Source organism: Osmerus mordax, chromosome 4 (assembly GCF_038355195.1).
Source record: "Osmerus mordax isolate fOsmMor3 chromosome 4, fOsmMor3.pri, whole genome shotgun sequence".
Lineage (NCBI taxonomy): Eukaryota > Metazoa > Chordata > Actinopteri > Osmeriformes > Osmeridae > Osmerus > Osmerus mordax.
This window is the reverse complement of record NC_090053.1, coordinates 5,011,774-5,029,202: the sequence shown is the minus strand read 5'-3', so window position 1 is coordinate 5,029,202 and position 17,429 is coordinate 5,011,774. Positions and strand designations below refer to the sequence as shown.

At 43.8% G+C, this 17,429-nt stretch overlaps 1 protein-coding gene across 2 annotated transcripts in view; it reads left to right on the top strand.

The window, feature by feature from the left end:
* The first annotated feature begins 15,701 nt into the window (after positions 1-15,701).
* tmtc2b (transmembrane O-mannosyltransferase targeting cadherins 2b) overlaps positions 15,702-17,429 on the top strand; it is a 66,563-nt gene continuing 64,835 nt past the window's right edge. For both annotated transcript variants that reach the window (XM_067235196.1, XM_067235195.1), the window contains exon 1: positions 15,702-15,784. In XM_067235196.1, the coding sequence (XP_067091297.1) occupies positions 15,702-15,784 (83 nt within the window). The remainder of the gene's footprint in view (positions 15,785-17,429) is intronic.

Genomic DNA, 17,429 nt, shown 5'->3' with positions numbered 1-17,429 from the left:
ACTGACGTGGATTAGTGTTGTGTGAGTTTTCCAGAAGAACCATTTTGTTGTTCTGCAGCCTGCAGTGTACATTGTGAAGTGTCTGAGTGTGATCTATACAGGTATGCCAAAAATCTGTTTATGTTATGACATAGCTCAAAAACTCCAAACACCTCATTAATGTCTGGCTGCTTTTGAACAGAAAGTCCAGGGACTGTTCATATAATGTTGCCAAGTAATCCAGTAAAGTGACTGAGAAAAGATCTGTAACATACTTCATTTTTGGCTGCCCTTTAGAGACATCACTAGGTTGTCTTTCAGACTACACTTTCAGTTTGTGTGTGTGTGTGTGTGTGTGTATGTGCGTGTAAAGGACACCATTCACCCTACAAAAACCTTCTAACCATCCCAAAAAACTCCTTTTGGTTTTCAGGTCTCCAACATATTGAACCAACCCATCATGCGTTTCACATGTAGGAGTTTAATAAGTGGCCAGATGTGTGCAAATATTTCTTTGTGATTGTGTTTTTATATTCTGCTATCCAGAGACAACCCCCCACTTTGTGTGATTAATCAGGTAGCCAGTCATGTGTGAAAATGTAGATTTTTTTTCAGTACTTCATTTAGTAAACATTTAAGTAAATTCCCCTGTGTAATATCGCATTTACTCATTAAGCTAAGCGCTCTCAGACTACTACAATAACAAAGAATTCCCCTGAGGTACAGAATTGCCATAGCGAAACCCCAATGGATCCTAGCATGTTCCGAATGTATGAATGCAATAAGATCTCTATTTTTGTTATCGTTCCCCTATTTTCGTGAAGTGAGCATTGGGCTGAAACAATGCCAGATTGAACACATCCATCAGCAGAAGTATCAGAGCAGGAATGTGTTTGGCTAACTCTGATTGACCTGTGGAGTGCGGAGCCTTGCTATGCACGACAGCTCTTTGTGCTTCTAAGTATTATAGGGCTGAAGATGTATTTGAAAGGACTCCAGCCAATGTTGATGAATGACCAGCAAAACATACATCAAATGAGAGAGCCCTTGTGTTCTTGTACAGAACTTCTTACCACACCAACGGTTCAACTCCCGGGGCTGAAGTTCTGCTTATTTTGTCTGTGCCAACTGTCCTTAAGGACGTTATTAATGATGAGACTCTTGCTTAAAGAGGAGTTCAATATGAAAATACTACAAGGCTGTCTTTCTCTCCCTCTCCATGGAATACACTAACAACTCCCAACTCAACTTCACACAAGGCAATAACAGTGTCCTTGTGTCTGGGTCACCTGCTGCAGCTGGTAAACCTGGGGTGCCAGCAGTCTCTCGTGGCCAGGATCCGTGGCCGTCAGTTTGAAACAGTACAGCTCATCAGTCTACACATTCTGCCACATGGAGTCAATGCACATGCCAGTGTGCATCCATCTATAGCCCTGTACTTGTGTTTGACTTTGAGTTGTGCTCTTTAAGTGGTGTGTCTAGGACTGGCCTTCGAACAGCAGTTCCTGACAGCAGTACTTACATTTACATTTACATGTATTCATTTAGCAGACGCTTTTATCCAAAGTGACTTCCAAGAGAGAGCTTTACAAAAGTACATTGGTCAATGATCATAAACAACGAACTTGGAGGAACCCAACCCATTTGTTTTTCTGATGCAATATTAGTCTTCATGTCCAAAAGACTTAGAATAAGTCTCCCAGTAATGTGCATGCAGCTGCACACAACTCATTTTTCCCCTCAGTTGTCATCAAGGTGAGAACTTTGCCAAGCTAGTCTGGTCTGACGGATACCTACAGTATGTGTTTAATGGGCCAATGTTTATGATTACAGGTCTGCTGTGCAAACAGCACAGCTGGGAAGGTGTCTGTGTTATATCAGGATGAGCTGCTTGAAAACTAGAGGCACCTTTCTTTTTTCTCTCTTTCTCTCTTTCTCTCTTTCTCTCTTTCTCTCTTTCTCTTTCTCTCTTTCTCTCTCTTCTCTCTTTCTCTCTTTCTATCTTTCTCTCTCTCTTTCTCTCTCTCTCTCTCTCTCTATCGCTCTCTCTCACACCCACACACACCCCGAAAGGATGGAACTATCACTGATCTCTGTACGAATCTAAATTAATGAATGTAATAGAGCTGCTACAATGCCACAACATGTATAGAAATTGTATATTTTTTTAATGTGTGTGATTAATGTGGAGTAATTATGTGGTTACTTGAGATGGATTTAATGCAGTTGCACACACACACACTCACACGATCACAATTAACTAACATCCTTTGATTTTTTGGTCTGAACTGAAAATAAACTAACAAGAGGGAAACTTAGTTATATAAAATAATCAGTGCTATGGATTTGAGCATTACATCATTTAGCTCACTGCCCTTCTTCTTTGAAAACATCATCGGAAAACAGTTTGACACCTTGTTTCCAATATTTCCACCTTATAAAAAAGCCCTGGTGACCAGGCCTAGTTGGAGGTCACCTGGAGGTCACCTGGAGGTCACCTGGCCATTCCTGGTTTATTAAGGCTACATGCATGCATCAGGCAGATAGCAGTAGGCATGTACACCACTGTAATACAGTACATGCTTTCAGATCTTTGACTGTGTGGTGCCTGTCTTCTTCTCACTGCCTCTCCTTCTCACTGCCTCTTCTTCTCACTGCCTCTCCGTCTCACTGCCTCTCCTTCTCACTGCCTCTTTTTCTCACTGCCTCTCCTTCTCACTGCCTCTCCATCTCACTGCCTCTCCTTCTCACTGCCTCTCCATCTCACTGCCTCTCCTTCTCACTGCCTCTCCTTCTCACTGCCTCTCCATCTCACTGCCTCTGCTTCTGACTGCCTCTCCTTTTGTTTTCTTTTGTATCTGCTTACTCTACTCGTCCTCATTCCCTGCACAACATAGCCTGATGTGCTGTAACTACAATCATTTTGCCCTATTTACAGTGTCCGTGGCCTAAATGCTGGCTCAAAGTTTTTCATCACTGCAAGAATTTAAACGTTTTTAGTTCACGAAAGAGTTTCAACAAGCAGCATTATTTGCGTTTGTATTTTGGTTTGTGTGAGTGTGTGTCAGTTAGTGGGTAAATGAGTGAGTTTGTGACAGCAAGACTATGCAGTTGGACTGAATGTACTGAATTTGTTGTAGCTGTATAAATAGAAATAACATTTTAACAGTGGGTTAAGATTTAATTGAAATCAGCTAAATTTTGGGATTGAATGTGTCATGAAAACACAGGTATGGAATATGAGAGGGAAGTCTCTTACTTTAAAGCTTTCTAAATCTTTACTGAACAAAATTGCATTCATTGGTAAGTACCTCCTCTATTTTTTTCCCAGGCCCTACTCAAACTGAACATTGACGTGGTGAAAATCAAGTAAGGAAACTAAATGTCATGTTCTCAAACAACAGTGACACTCAGATGGAGTCATTCAGCCACCAGGACCTGCATTGCAGGCAGCTTCTCAGCTTCAGCACCCTGTCTCAGAGACCACTGTCCCCCACACACATTTGGATTCAATTTACAGAAAGGTTCTGTGTTGTTAGACAATTATATTGAATTCTATGTTCATTTTTGTTCATGGTGGTCATGTTGTCATGGAAAGAGTTAGGAGCTCTCTGGGATCCCATATCTGGGGATTTCTGGGGCAAAGTCGTGGTGGGCTTCATCCCAGCTGCAGCTGACAGGACCAGGGCTGCAGAAGAGGAGACACCAGCTCCTCCCCCAACCCCCTCATCCCCCGGGGCTGCTCCGCTAGACCCACACCCTCTCTCCTGTGGAGGATGGATGGGGGGGCTGGGTCAGTGGGATAGACAACCACATAGATGTATCGTTACCTCCTCTGTGTTCAGGTCGAATGAGATCAGGAGGAGAACACTACTGCTTTGTCTGTCTGGGGTGTCAGACAGTTTGGGAAAGGAGAAATTTGAAGTTGAAGGGAGTGTAGGATTATACCAATACCTATATAGAGTTTTGTACGCGCCAAGACAAAATACAGGGAGGTTGACTGTGTGTGTTGTTTTGGATGAATAATCTTCAGTCTGAATATTACACCATATGTTTGAGGCCCTGGGGGCTTTAGATGTCACATTATTATGGGAGCTTCTTTCTTCAGGGATAGGAACCTGTTAAAGAGACGAGCCGTTGTCTGACAAAGGAGAAAACATATGACATTTTGGTTCCCAAAAGATTGAATTTGAATGCTTCAAAACTTATCATGTTCCATAAAGTACACTGATTGTAAGTCCATGTAAAATATATACCCTATCTACTGTATATATAGGGAGAATACATTTACATTTAGTCATTTAGCAGACGCTCTTATCCAGAGCGACTTACAGTAAGTACAGGGACATTCCCCCGAGGCAAGTAGGGTGAAGTGCCTTGCCCAAGGACACAACGTCATTTGGCACGGCCGGGAATCGAACTGGCAACCTTCAGATTACGAGCCCGATCCCCTAACCCCTCAGCCACCTGATTCCCAGAATAGGCCTACCTTATTATTTTGACGACAGGTATCAAAATATGTGACTTCTTGTTTCCAGATGGAGATGTTGACCGAACCGGTGACATCTTTTGTTTATACATTACAAGGACAAATGAGTCACCTGAGATGGTTTGGTTGGTATGTCAGACATTTTCAGCCATGTAACAGGGAGGTCACATAATGTGAACTTCTGTTGAACTTTATCTAACAGCAGGGAGTTTCTTCTTGTCATGTTTTTAGTTCATAAACACTTGGAACCAGGGAACTGGTTTATTCAAGCCTGCTGGGAGTAAAATAGATCCTCCCCCCCCCCCAGTGCATTAATGGTCATCATATATCCTGTGAGCCTCTTGGAGGAGGGGTGGGGGGGCGAGGTGAGCTCTACAGCATGAAGTACACTAAGATCCAGGGAGACTTGATGCATCCACCAGGACTTTCTCTATCACGTATGTTCCCGCTCAGTGTTTTCACATCAAATAATCACGATACCAGGAAAGTTGAGTCACATCACTTACATGGCCGTGATTGTGGGCTAAGGCTAGCAGCCGAGGGTTACGAGTTAGGGGTTATGGTTGTTAGAAAACATGTTGAAGGTGGAGACCACCATATTCACAGCTTTGAGGTCCGTTTGTGTCTGTCCTTATAGAGCAAATTGCTCTGTACTGATTTTTAGTCTGTGATGCTTTAGCTTTGTGATCATTGTGATAGCATGGGAAATGTTTAGGTAAAGGTTCCTCTATGCAAAAGCTCCTACCAGAAAGACATCACGTTGAACAAGATATATTTCCACGGACCACCTACAGAAGTACGCACACCTGCTATATAGATTTCTGTTGTGTATTTTCCTCAGTTCTCTTCATATATCTTGTTTTAAGTGTGTCCTATGAGTCCTATGAGCACGATGGTAACACGGCATCCAGCTATCCTCTAGCAGTCTAAATTGGGCAGTAAATCAGAATGAGGAGCACCCAGAGTGCAGGCTGAGATGCAGCAGCCTGTGTCCTTACTGGCAAACAGCCCAAGTCCCCTCTCACAGTCCTCTGGCCTGTCTTTAGAATGATCAAGGACAGACAACACTTACATTGCACACACACACACAAAAGTGTTGGATCTGAGTCTGAGGTGGGGTGAGGCTGAGTCCAAGGTTGAGTCACAGTAATTATTCCACACATCAGACCTCTCCAGCGAGGACATCAGCTTATCATTGTCTCCTCTGGATTCCATTGCCATAGCCCCCCCCCCCCCCCCCCCCCCCCCCACAGGGACAGACATGCTCTTCTGCCTGTATTATAATTACATATAATGATAGATCCCATTGTAATTGCTTAATTACACACCGTTCCTCCATCCGAGAGACAGAGGAGACATTTGCTGCCTTCAGTTTAAATGTCATCAGGATGTAGTATCTGTGAGACCAGGCTTTTACCTTGGTTGATGTTAATGGAAAATCACCAGGACTCCAGGTGGGCTCTCATGCACAAAATGAATTCTAATGTCCATATAATTAGACACAAGATGGATGACCTGGACACAACACAATAACCATGAGAGGACATCATCATCATTTCCTATTTATCTCTAATGAGCCTTACTTGATGTGCTGAACTATCTGTAATACTGACACACACATATCATTGAAACAGGATTTTGGTGCAGGATAGCTATCTGTTTAATAATTAAAGCTATGCATTTAACTCATGAGAAACTTGCATTTGAAAAGGCAAGGTAAGAAAAAAGACAAGTGAACTAATTAAAACATTCAGATTGAAGATTCTGTATGTGACACATAAACAAACGGGCTAATTGGTTCAGAGAGTCCGGAAGCCAACACATTTACATTTAGTCATTTAGCAGACACTCTTATCCAGAGCGACTTATACATAACAGACGCATATCAGGGTTTCCTCAAGTGGTACCCGCTACACCGTACACCCTGTCTCTGGGTTGAGGACCCAACACCAAACCATTGAGACTCTTTTGTGGGAATCAGAATGTTCTCTATGCTTCTAAGAAATTTGGACCAGCACCCCGTTTAAAACATTCCAACAAGCTAGCGACGTCATCAAAGCTATTTGTCATTGGAGAAGCCTTCATTATGTCTGTTGGCACACACACACACACACACACACACACAAGGACAGGTGTGAGGTGAAGAAGCCTACTGTAGATCTCACTGGCAGTAACCTGAAAACCCCAACATGTGGTTTATCCTGGTCAGGGGCCAGAATCTGCACCTGTTTGCCTCATTGAAGCAATGAGGAACGATGTTGTAGTCTTTCAAAATGAAACGTATCTGGAGCTTTAAAAACCAAAATAAGCAAAGTCTGGCCTGAAAACAGACATATATATGATGTTCTACTTCTTCTGCCAAATGTGAATAAAGTTTACAGTGCATTACCTCCCACATGTGGTTTAGGACAGGTTCTGGGTGGAGATCATTACAATTCTTTCACCTCGTCAAATATTTATATGTACATTTTTTAAGAAAACTACAAAAACATTAGTTTGGGAAATTAAGGAACTTGGGGAATTAAGGAAGGTTTGAATTTTACATAAGTGGGAAGAGGACTGGTTAAGATGACAGCAACCATGCAGCTACTTCATCGCAGAAGTAGAGAGATGGAAACAGGGAAAAGAGAAGTCTAGGTGTCAGACAGTGGAGATTTGCTCCAGATGATGTTAGTGGGGATAGTGCAGATATATGGCTGAACAGGGGTTTTGTAATGGTAGTGTGAGGGAGGAGAGAACTGGGATCTGAGAGCTTCCTCCTAGCCAGACCTCTGGTCTGATCCACTGACTGGACCCAGGTTCATTACCTGTTCCAAACAAACAGACAGAGAGCAGGAGGGACAGAGAGAAACTGCTGGCAACGATTGGAACCTAATAAAAAAGCATGGTTCCTTTTTTCACGAGCACAGCGCTGGCTGTAATGTGCAGAGCATCTCCTGCCTGGTCTCTGGATGCTCGTGGCCCAGAGTGTTTATGTGTCAGTGTGGAAAACAGCTCCTTCCTGACACCCACCAACACACATGTTCACACTCAGAGCCATCCAGGCTTACCTTCACATGATCATTCCAGTTAATGACAGGGAATCAGTGTGTCCTGTGGGAGGTGCACTTTCACCAGGGAGGAGACCTCAGAACTGGGCAGCCCTGACCGCAGACTAGCCCACAGGCAGGGTGGGGAGAGTGGGGGCACAGGACTGACTCTCACTGCCCGAGACAGGTAGGGAAGTAAAGACGGTAGGAAGGCACACATGCAAGTAGGGAAATCGGTGTTCAGGCAAGCAGAAAGGCAGCCAGATGGAAAAAACGAACTGACATGTAGTCAGAAAGTCAGCCAGGGAAGATAAGAGGCAAATGGACTTGACTGGCAGGATTCAGGCTGAACTTTATGTGTGTGGGTGGGGTGGTTGGACTAAGGATCAGTCAGATTTCCACTTCTGAGAAACTTGCCACATAAATAAAACAGCCTTGATTAGATGAAACACTTCAAGATGTCCACATGTTCTATCCAGGCACAGAAGGGCTACTTGGGGCATTTTGTCTTCACATCCTGTAGTTTTGTCCCGGTGTTAGTGTGCGTGCTTGCGTGTTTGTGTGCAGTGTGTGCAAATGTACATTCATCTCCTCTACACCCACGTACCTGTAGCCTAGAGACCTGTAGCATACCCTCATACTGCCACAGGAATAGAGTGCCACTACACAGAAAACCAACACTGCCACATCCTTATCTTACAGTCAACAGGAAGACCACAGGATGTTGTGAAAGATACCTCGGAAGTTTGCAAGCCCCTGAAACACAGCCCTATTAGGAAACAATGCTTTCACTGACTTCAGCTGCATCTCCTGACATTGAGCAGCTACTGGAAACCTCACCTTGAACATGCAGGAAGAACATGTCTCTGTTGGCTGCCAGAGTTGTTGAAGGTCTCAGACATGTCTAACCTTCTAAAGGTTTTTTTCCCTCTAAACATTTCTTAACTTCTAAAGTTTCCATGATGGAAGCCAAATTGTGACAGGGATCTGGACTTCATTCTGGTTGCAAAATGTTGAGTTATAGACCAAAACAAATTTGGTTTAAAGAGTTGATTCTACAGTGCACACTCAGCCTGTAGGAAGGCCCATGAGGCTGATCCAGCCATGCTTCAGTACCACAACTTTCTCATCTGGTCTCTGCTTCCCTCCGAATATAAATACTGTAAGTTCATGCCCATGTATGACACAAAAAATAGGAAAATGGTATATTGGTATGTGTATATGTATATATCATAAAAGAAACTTCTCCGGAATAATTTATATACTGCTACAGGTCAGTCATTTCTCCAGATGGGGCTGTTGCACACACACACACACTCACAAAAACACACGCACACAGTCGCAAAAACACACACACATACAAGCATACACGATCGTCTTCGGAAACAATGTATTCCAGTACGTTCATGGGTATTTGTCAGTGTTTCTCTCAAGGAGATGCTGCAGTATCTAACTGTTGGTCATAGAAGGGTTTGAACTTTCTCCTTCACCTTTATCGCTCTTAGCGGTTACCGTGGTTTATGTACATGTCGGTATGAGTCTCACAGGGAAATAAGCTGTCTGCTTAATAATGATACTTCATAATGATACTTAACTGATGACCTATTGATGAATGTAACTGGGCCCTTGGGTATGTCTCGCCAGTACCTTGTAATTACTCTGTCATGTCTGCCCTACCGTCTGTTAAAGTGCACATCTCAGGAGAACCATATATATCAGCGGCTGAGAATGGAATCAATCGGCTGCTTGCAGTAGGTGTGCTTGAAGTGTGTCTATGAATAACACATTCACACAGCATTTTTACCTGAGTGAACAGACTGTCTCAGATTAGGTCTATTAGGTTGTGTATTGTCAGGGTTTTCTTTTTGTATTTGTTAAACTTCGTTTGTGTACTTGTAAATGGCATTAGCTGTTGGTTAATGCTTTTTTGTTTCTTGTGGCTCAATTTTTCCAATATAAATATTTTCTGTGCAAATGTTTGATGCTTATCCTGTTTTGCTGCTGTCTTTAACATGAAATCCCCCTAAGGAACAGTACTATAGATCTTATCAAAGGTTCATAACATTATAGGGCTTTGGGAGGTCTCAACAACAATCCATCAGTACCTGTCAAGTTAAATCAGCCCTGTCTGATGGTAAAACTCTTGTGGTGTACTTGAAACATTAAATTCAGTGTCATAATATGTTATGGAAAGTATTATATGCAGTCTTGGTTGTGGTATTGTGGTCTTGTTCAACTCAAGCTTTGTTTAATTCCATTCCTTGTGGCTGGTGACCTCAACAACACCATTCTCCAGTGGGAGAGATTCTGTCAGCTTGTTCCCGATGCTCTAAATTTACACTTGTCAGAGAAGGTTTGGAATTTGGAACTCTCAAAGGCCTTGCAGTACTTAACAGTCAAATGTCATGAAATAAGCTGCTATATAAGCCATATAAACTCAAGTAAATGCCATATAAGCTCTGTATATGTCACTACAGAGAAACATGCTCTACAACAACTAAATAACAATGACTTTTGAAAGCCTTTGAAAACCCTTCTATGGAGAAAGTTTTAAGGATAGCAAAACATGTTACAGACGTGTCCCAGTGTGTTGACATGGGTTGTCATAGAAACCCGTCTAACCAATAAGCCATCATCTAAGGGTTATGGCCAGAAACTGATCTGAGGTTTCACCTCATCCATCACTCCTAGTAAGTCAGACTAATAAACACAGGGGTCACCTTAGGCCCTTTCCAGACCATCAATCCTGACAGTAACTAGACCCCCCTTATACTCCCCACCCAACGTGTCACTTCCTCGACAGACTCTCTCCCGCGCACTAAGCCTTGTTCACAGCACTCTGCGGCAGATTACAGTGCATGTACTGCTGCCACAGAGGATCCAGTGCGGAGTAAAATGCTGGGAGGTATTACGGGCTCATGAGGCTTATGTCCATGTCAATCCTGTCTTGGATTCATAGCAGCACGTGGATGCAGTGCCTCCATGCCTCTCCTTTCGTTACAGCTGGGCAGAGAATGCTGCAGTGAAGGGAGAGGAGAGCAGAGAGAGGGGGCAGACAGGAAGGAAGGGAACGGCAGCCCGCAGGAGATATTTATTCATTTTTTATCTTGACTGCACCGCCTTGACAACCACCCCTACTACCATTCTACCCCCCCCCCCCCCCACCCAATACAGGATTAAGAGTCTCGAGAGCTTGGGTACAGTCGTGCAATTTTCCTTGCTCACTACGTGTGTGTGTGTTTGTTAACCTATGCAACAGTGTGTATCTTTGTCATTCGTGCGAGAGAAAAAAGAAGCCAACTTGGGAGCCATTAGTATGCAAGGGCTCGCTCCAGTGTATTAGCATTCAGTAGCTACAGTGCCTCTCCACTGTTCCCATTCCGCGATAAATCTATTAGCATGTTTTCAGCAGCGGGTCAGTCCCTCTCGGGAGTCATCAATGCTTCACACAACGGCAAGAACCTGCAAACCCACGTATCCCATCAGTTTTAACATCCGTCAGACATTCAAAGTGACCTGTTTTAAAGAGAGCAGTGCTTCATACATGATGAAGGAGGGCAGACTTGAAGGATTTTACATTTCGACTGTAACAGTCACCCCAAAAATAATTCCCTGTCCCATGATTTAATCCGATATCAGGAAGAGTGAGAGGAGATGAGGATACAAGGTCGGAGACAGGAGGAGATGTGAGAGAAGTTTAAAGCATGACTCTCCTTTGAAATCCTTGGAAGTCACATCAGCCAGAATCCTCATCAACTATGTTCAGCCTTATTACCCATCCCTAGCCCACATCATTCCCCAGGCTGGCACACAGCTTGCTTTAATCACTGGGGTGGAGCTGAGAAGTTGGCATCTGCGACATTATGTGTGGGAACAAATGTACTTTGATTTAAGTTTTAATGTTATTTCATCCGCTTCAGTTGTGCTATTACTTTCAAATGATTTGTATTTACAATCTATCACACTCTCTCATAACCAATTCCTCTCAAATATTCATAATTCTCTTCTGTCCTACCGTAAGAGATATAAGCCATCACTTCAAGCCTGCCCGGCAGCCTGCTTTAAAACGAACCACAACACTCTCAGCCAATCATAGGAGCTCATTGACCAATGTAAACAAAGTGGAGAGAGGCTGAGATAATGAACCAACACACCGTTGCCTCTTACATGACTCTGGTGATGCAAACTACCCTATTATCAGGAGTCAGGTGGCTGAGCGGTTAGGGAGTCGGGCTAGTAATCTGAAGGTTACCGGTTCGATTCCCGGCTCTGCCAAATGACGTTGTGTCCTTGGACAAGGCACTTCACCCTACTTGCCTCGGGGGAATGTCCCTGTACTTACTGTAAGTCGCTCTGGATAAGAGCGTCTGCTAAATGACTAAATGTAAATGTATTATCTTCACAGAAGACAACATGGGATAACTGACAAGATATTCAACCATAAGGGTAAAACTAGAAACATCTTCTCACAACATCTGAGAAGAGCCAAGTTGTGTGAAATGGTGTGATGCCCTCAGATAAGGTTTTAAAGGATTACAGTAGAAGCTTTCCAGAGATTGTGCTTATTGTGGGATTGGATGTCGGTCTCCAGTGTGGGATGTGGAGACAGACGTTAGCAAGGACAAAGGTTTACCCTGATTGTCTTGAGCAAGGAGGTTGATTCAACCATGGAGAAACTATACAGTGGTGTAATTTGATTACGTACACAAGTAAGAGCTGAGCTCTCCTAGTTGTGCAAATGCTGGGTGAGGAACAGACGTGTGTTGGAGATGGACCTAGGCCATTGTGACTGTACTGGGGGGTGGGGCTATGTGATTATTGCTTGGGGAACAGGACTGTGTGGCTGTTTGGTTGTGCTGGGAGTAGACAGGGCTGTGTGGAGGGACAGGGTGGTGTGGTTGTGTGGGGGGTGAGGGTGGGGCGACATAGTGGTGTGGCTGGCCTAAAGGAGCACAAGGAGCAAGGCCAGGTTATCCAGACATTTGCGGAAAGTGTGCCTCCACTCTAACCCCCAGACAACTTGCTGTTATCCCCTTTCCTCGGCTTGGTTGAGAGGGAAAATTGCATTTTGAGCAAGCCACAGCATTCCTCTGGGCATGCCTATGTCTACATAGCATAAACAGATGGGAGGTCTTGGCTGGGCTGGAGAAGAGACTAATGCTACCCTTGGTTCAGTAGCTCTAAACTGCTGTTGAGTTATGTGAACTGTGAGAGATTGTACATTTCCTCACCAATCCAAAGTGATACTTTGCAGAATCAGCCATTTCAAGGCATCCTGCATGTTAGTCACAAACCTGGGGAAGAGGGTCCCTTATCTTCTAAAACAGATCAATTTTCTTAATGTCTGTACAGTGCGACGTAGAAAACAATCTCCGGTTTATCAGGTGTATGTATGCGTGGCTCAGCTCTCCTTGTGCTTCACCTCTCCCTGTCTCCTCTCTCCACCTCCTCTCTGTCCCCCGCGTCTCTCTGTGCTGTGGATAATCGTGGTGCTTCATCTTGTCTGCCTACAACCTTGACCTTTCCCGACGTGTTGCAAATGTGTGCAGGTGCAGTTTACTGAAGCAAAAAGATGACTGATTCTAGGAGCTGTACGAACCCGAAAACCAGTGGCCCAGCCTGCAGGATGGAGGCTGACTGTGGTGGATATGGGCCAAACAGACCCCCCCCCACACACACACACACATACACTCACACACTTTACAATATAAGTGCACATACTTTAATGGTCAGGAGGCTGTCAGTTCTGTGAAGATATGACAGTCAGTGCTGCATGCGTGGGTCCAGGAGAGGAAATATTAAAGTTATTTAACCGTGACTCATACAATCCAGCTTCCTCTGATTCTACCCAGGGAATAAAAGCAGAATTCATCCCAGAACTGCTCATAAAACAGAAGCCACCGCTCTTGCCCAGTCAGAGATCAAGACAGACCTATTCCCTTCAGAGCTGTGAAAAAACAACAGTGTACCTAAACCCCTGGAGGCCTTTCCAGTTCACAGGCCCACTGCGAACGTTAGAAACAGAGATGTTGGACTGATTCAACCATCTTGGAATGACTCGTGGTCATCGGAAGAGTATGAAGTTAATTAATTTCCCTTATCAAAACTGACGAGAGAGCTGCCATCTGGAGACAGGGATGTCTATGAGAAGTCCTTATTAGGACCGATGCTCATTGAAGTGAGGACAACTGACAGTTCAGTCATTATGCTTTTGAAATTGGATTGTCTTTCTCGATGCATCATCATCACACTGGTGTGGGTGAGATGAGGTGCGTGTGCCTGTACTGTACGTGTGCACGATCAATTTAGTATTAACCAATGAAGACTTATCTATAACCAACTGCTGTTAATGGCAGTATTCCTGCTTGCAGCTTCAAATTAAGGCACATCATTGCGCTCTCAATCTATCGATCCATCTATCCATCACCTGCTCGACCCCACTGCATCACACCAGCAGCCTTGATTCAGAGCCTGGTAGTCAGAGTCTGATTCACTGCCACCTACTCACTGCTGAGCCAGCCACTAAGTCTGAGGGGGATGCTGTGAGCAGTGGCTATAGCTAATGATCTGATGTTGTGCCTTATGGCCGCCCAATATGGGGCTCAGAATCTGGAGCAGTCGTGTTTGGAGCACAGCTTGCTGAGCATACGGGGACGTCTGATAGACACTGGGGAAGAGGAACACGATACATACAAGCAGGACTGGGGACACATCCCCCCCCAATATTCAAATCTGTTCAAAATGTCTCCCCCAATATATTGATATCAAAATATAAATACAAATATAAATACAAATATAAATGTGCTACGCTACGAACGGCAACCACGCACACTGTCCGAAATAATCATTAAAAATGTAATTGGTCCCCCCCAATGTTGACTCCATGGTTACGGCCTTGCATACAACAGAGGAAAAGCCTAAGAACAGTTCCTGTCATATCAACAAGAAGTAACACTTTTTGGGGCCCAGGAGTTCGGAATTTGACCCCCTGTAAAATCTCTCTTCTCACATAAAGGTTAAGGGTAGACAACATGTGGTGAAAAAGGTCTATCGAGAACAAACCTTGACAACCTAAATATAGTGTTTGCTGAGGGATATTGATTTTCCCTCTAAGCCCCATGCTATGGTGTTTCAACACTTTTAAACCTGAGATGGAAATATAGAGATATGGAATGATAGAGAGAGAGAGACAGAGAGAGAGAGAGAGAGAGAGAGAGAGAGAGAGAGAGAGGAATGAGTGGGAGTTGTACTAAAAATGTTCCATATGGCACTCGAATTCTGTTCAACTGTGATTTAATGACATTCCAATTTGTTTGATGCCTCCGACGCGAGGAAGAGCCCTCTACTGGACACATCAACGGTCCCCTAGAAGTCTTGTGATAGTCAGTCACACTTCAACCCCCCCCCCCCCCCCCAGGTGTAACACATTTAAATAAATGTGTTAAACCTACACTTCATAGCCTGTATAGCCTATATCTGAATAACTACTCTGCATGTGTCAAACTTACTTTAAACTGTAAATCTCTATTATTCAATTTTTGTTAAATGAGGATCATCAGAAATATTTGTATATGACACTGAATGAATACAAGGCAAAGTATACACATTTCTGTAGTGCAGACGGATTTGTGAGAAACCCCAATGCAATGAATAATTTGCGGCGAGTATCTCAGTTCAGTCAGGAGCATTTAAACGGCTTTGACAGAACTGCTCATTTTTATACGCTCTGATAGACTCGTGTCCGTGTAGCTTGGCCAGCCCCCCATCTCTTGAACGAAAGGTGTGCATTGAGCGCGCTGAGTTTAGCATCCTTCATTGTGCGGTCCACAAGGAGGAGGGGCACTGCGCCTGCGCATAGGGTCGCTTACCACACGCGGGTCAATCTCTACGTTTATCCAGCGACCGCTGCTATGCATCAGACGAACAGTTCCGCTAGAAAGGCGTGCGAATGCAGTCAGAGATGGTGGCGTTTTTGCTACTATTCATGTTGCATCAAAACTGTCTCCCTCTAGCTCAAAATGGGTTAGGAGGACGGTGTCTGGACTAGGCAATTCACTTTCAACACTTCGAGGATGGGGAACTGGAATTTCTGTTTTCGCAAAAAACATACTGACAAAGACGGAGATAGAGAATAGAGATCGAGTTTGATTTTCTCTACTGTTCTTTCTTAGAGTTTTTATTTCCTTGCTTTCTGTTTTTGAGAAATGATTGCAGAATTGGTTTGCAGCGCCGTGGCTTTGGTCCTCTACATCAACACCTTGGGTGCCGATTTCTGCTACGATGACAGGTAGGCTAGATCTAATGAATGAAGCACGCACTCCGACATCACAGACACCGCGTCGCCATGTCTGACCTGGTCACACTATCAATACAGTCATATGGAATCCTCGTCGTCATGTCTGGTCTAATCCAGAGAGTATTTCTATAACGGCGTGCTCACAAATCTGTTGGCAACGAGATGTGATCCTATGGCTCTCGTGCTTAGAGATCGCAATGCCAAGGCACAGTCAGTAAACAACATCATGCATGAAGTTTAAATCCTGAGTGCGGTGCAACAGTCCCGCACTGTTGATTAGGCTACATAGGAACGTGGTCGGCTCACTACAGCTAACTAGCAACAGAATGAAATAGCAGTCCCTTTTACAAATTTGTTTACTGTTTCCACAACGCCAACACATTGTGTTGTGTAAACACTGAATACATTGTGCCCACCTTAAAAATGTAAGTTAAAAGTTGTTTCATCATTTGGCTTCTCTAGATTTATTGTAACCTTGCTTTGCTACACAAAATGTAACCTTTGTTTTTTTGTTGTTTAAATAACTACAACTATTTCACCCCAGAATAATATGAAAGAAAATGTAGCAGAAGTCTAGAGGTCTCCATTTGTTGTATGCCTATCAGCAGTCAATACGGGAAACTATTGAGCTGCAAAGACCTATATGCTCTAAGTAATAGCCTAGACTGAGTAGTGTAGATAAAAATATACATTAGTTGTCTTATCTAAGTTAGGCTGTGGATACATACTTAAAGTGGAGAATTATTAACATAACTTTCAATGTTTTGTAGTCTATTGTCTAATATCACCTGAGAATTTTAATATATTGGTATTTTGGTAAGTCAATGGTTTAGTACTATAGTTTACTTCCTGCACCTTCCTGCCACAGTAAATTCTGTGTTTGTGTAACATACATGGCGAATAAACCGAATTCTGATTCTGATTTCTACTGCAGTACTGTATTACTTGCTGTTAACCTTTAGATTTAAGACGGTTAAGTGGCTGTTGTATCCAAATGCATCCTGGTTCCAGCTCACTCATATCAAGTTATTTAAAGAGAACCAACGTGACTCCTGTCAAATATTTAAAGAGAATACATTTCCTCCCCAGACACAAATGAAGTCACGCTGTTCTTAGTACTGTCGCGACCATAAAAGCCTAGGGGATGTTGTTTAGCCTGTGTATGTTAAAAAAAACATCAGCAAGAGGGGTTGTGGAATCTTTCTTTTCCCTCTTAAGTGTTCCCTATAATCTAAATCACCATACGTTGATACAACAGAAGACGTCCTCCTGTCTCGTTGCTCTACTTCACTGTGGCAGGGAGAATGCCGTGGACTGTGTGCTCAGGTCTGATCATCCCTCATGTTTATGGAGGTGTTGGAACTCCATAAAGCTGTCAGGGAGTGGCCGCAGTATGAAGAGGATAGAGAGAGTAGTGCTGACTGGTTGGATGGGTGGTTGGATGGATGACACGCTGGATGGCTGACAGGCAGGCTGACTTAGCGAGGGGTTATGCTGCAGACTGGGTGGCTGCTGCTCCAAGACTGTGATGTGGCAGGGGGCAGACAAGCCTCAAAGGCTTCCATCCTCTCTCTCTTGTCCTCTCTGTCTTGTCCTCTCTCTCTTGTCCTCTCTCTCTTGTCCTCTCTCTCTTGTC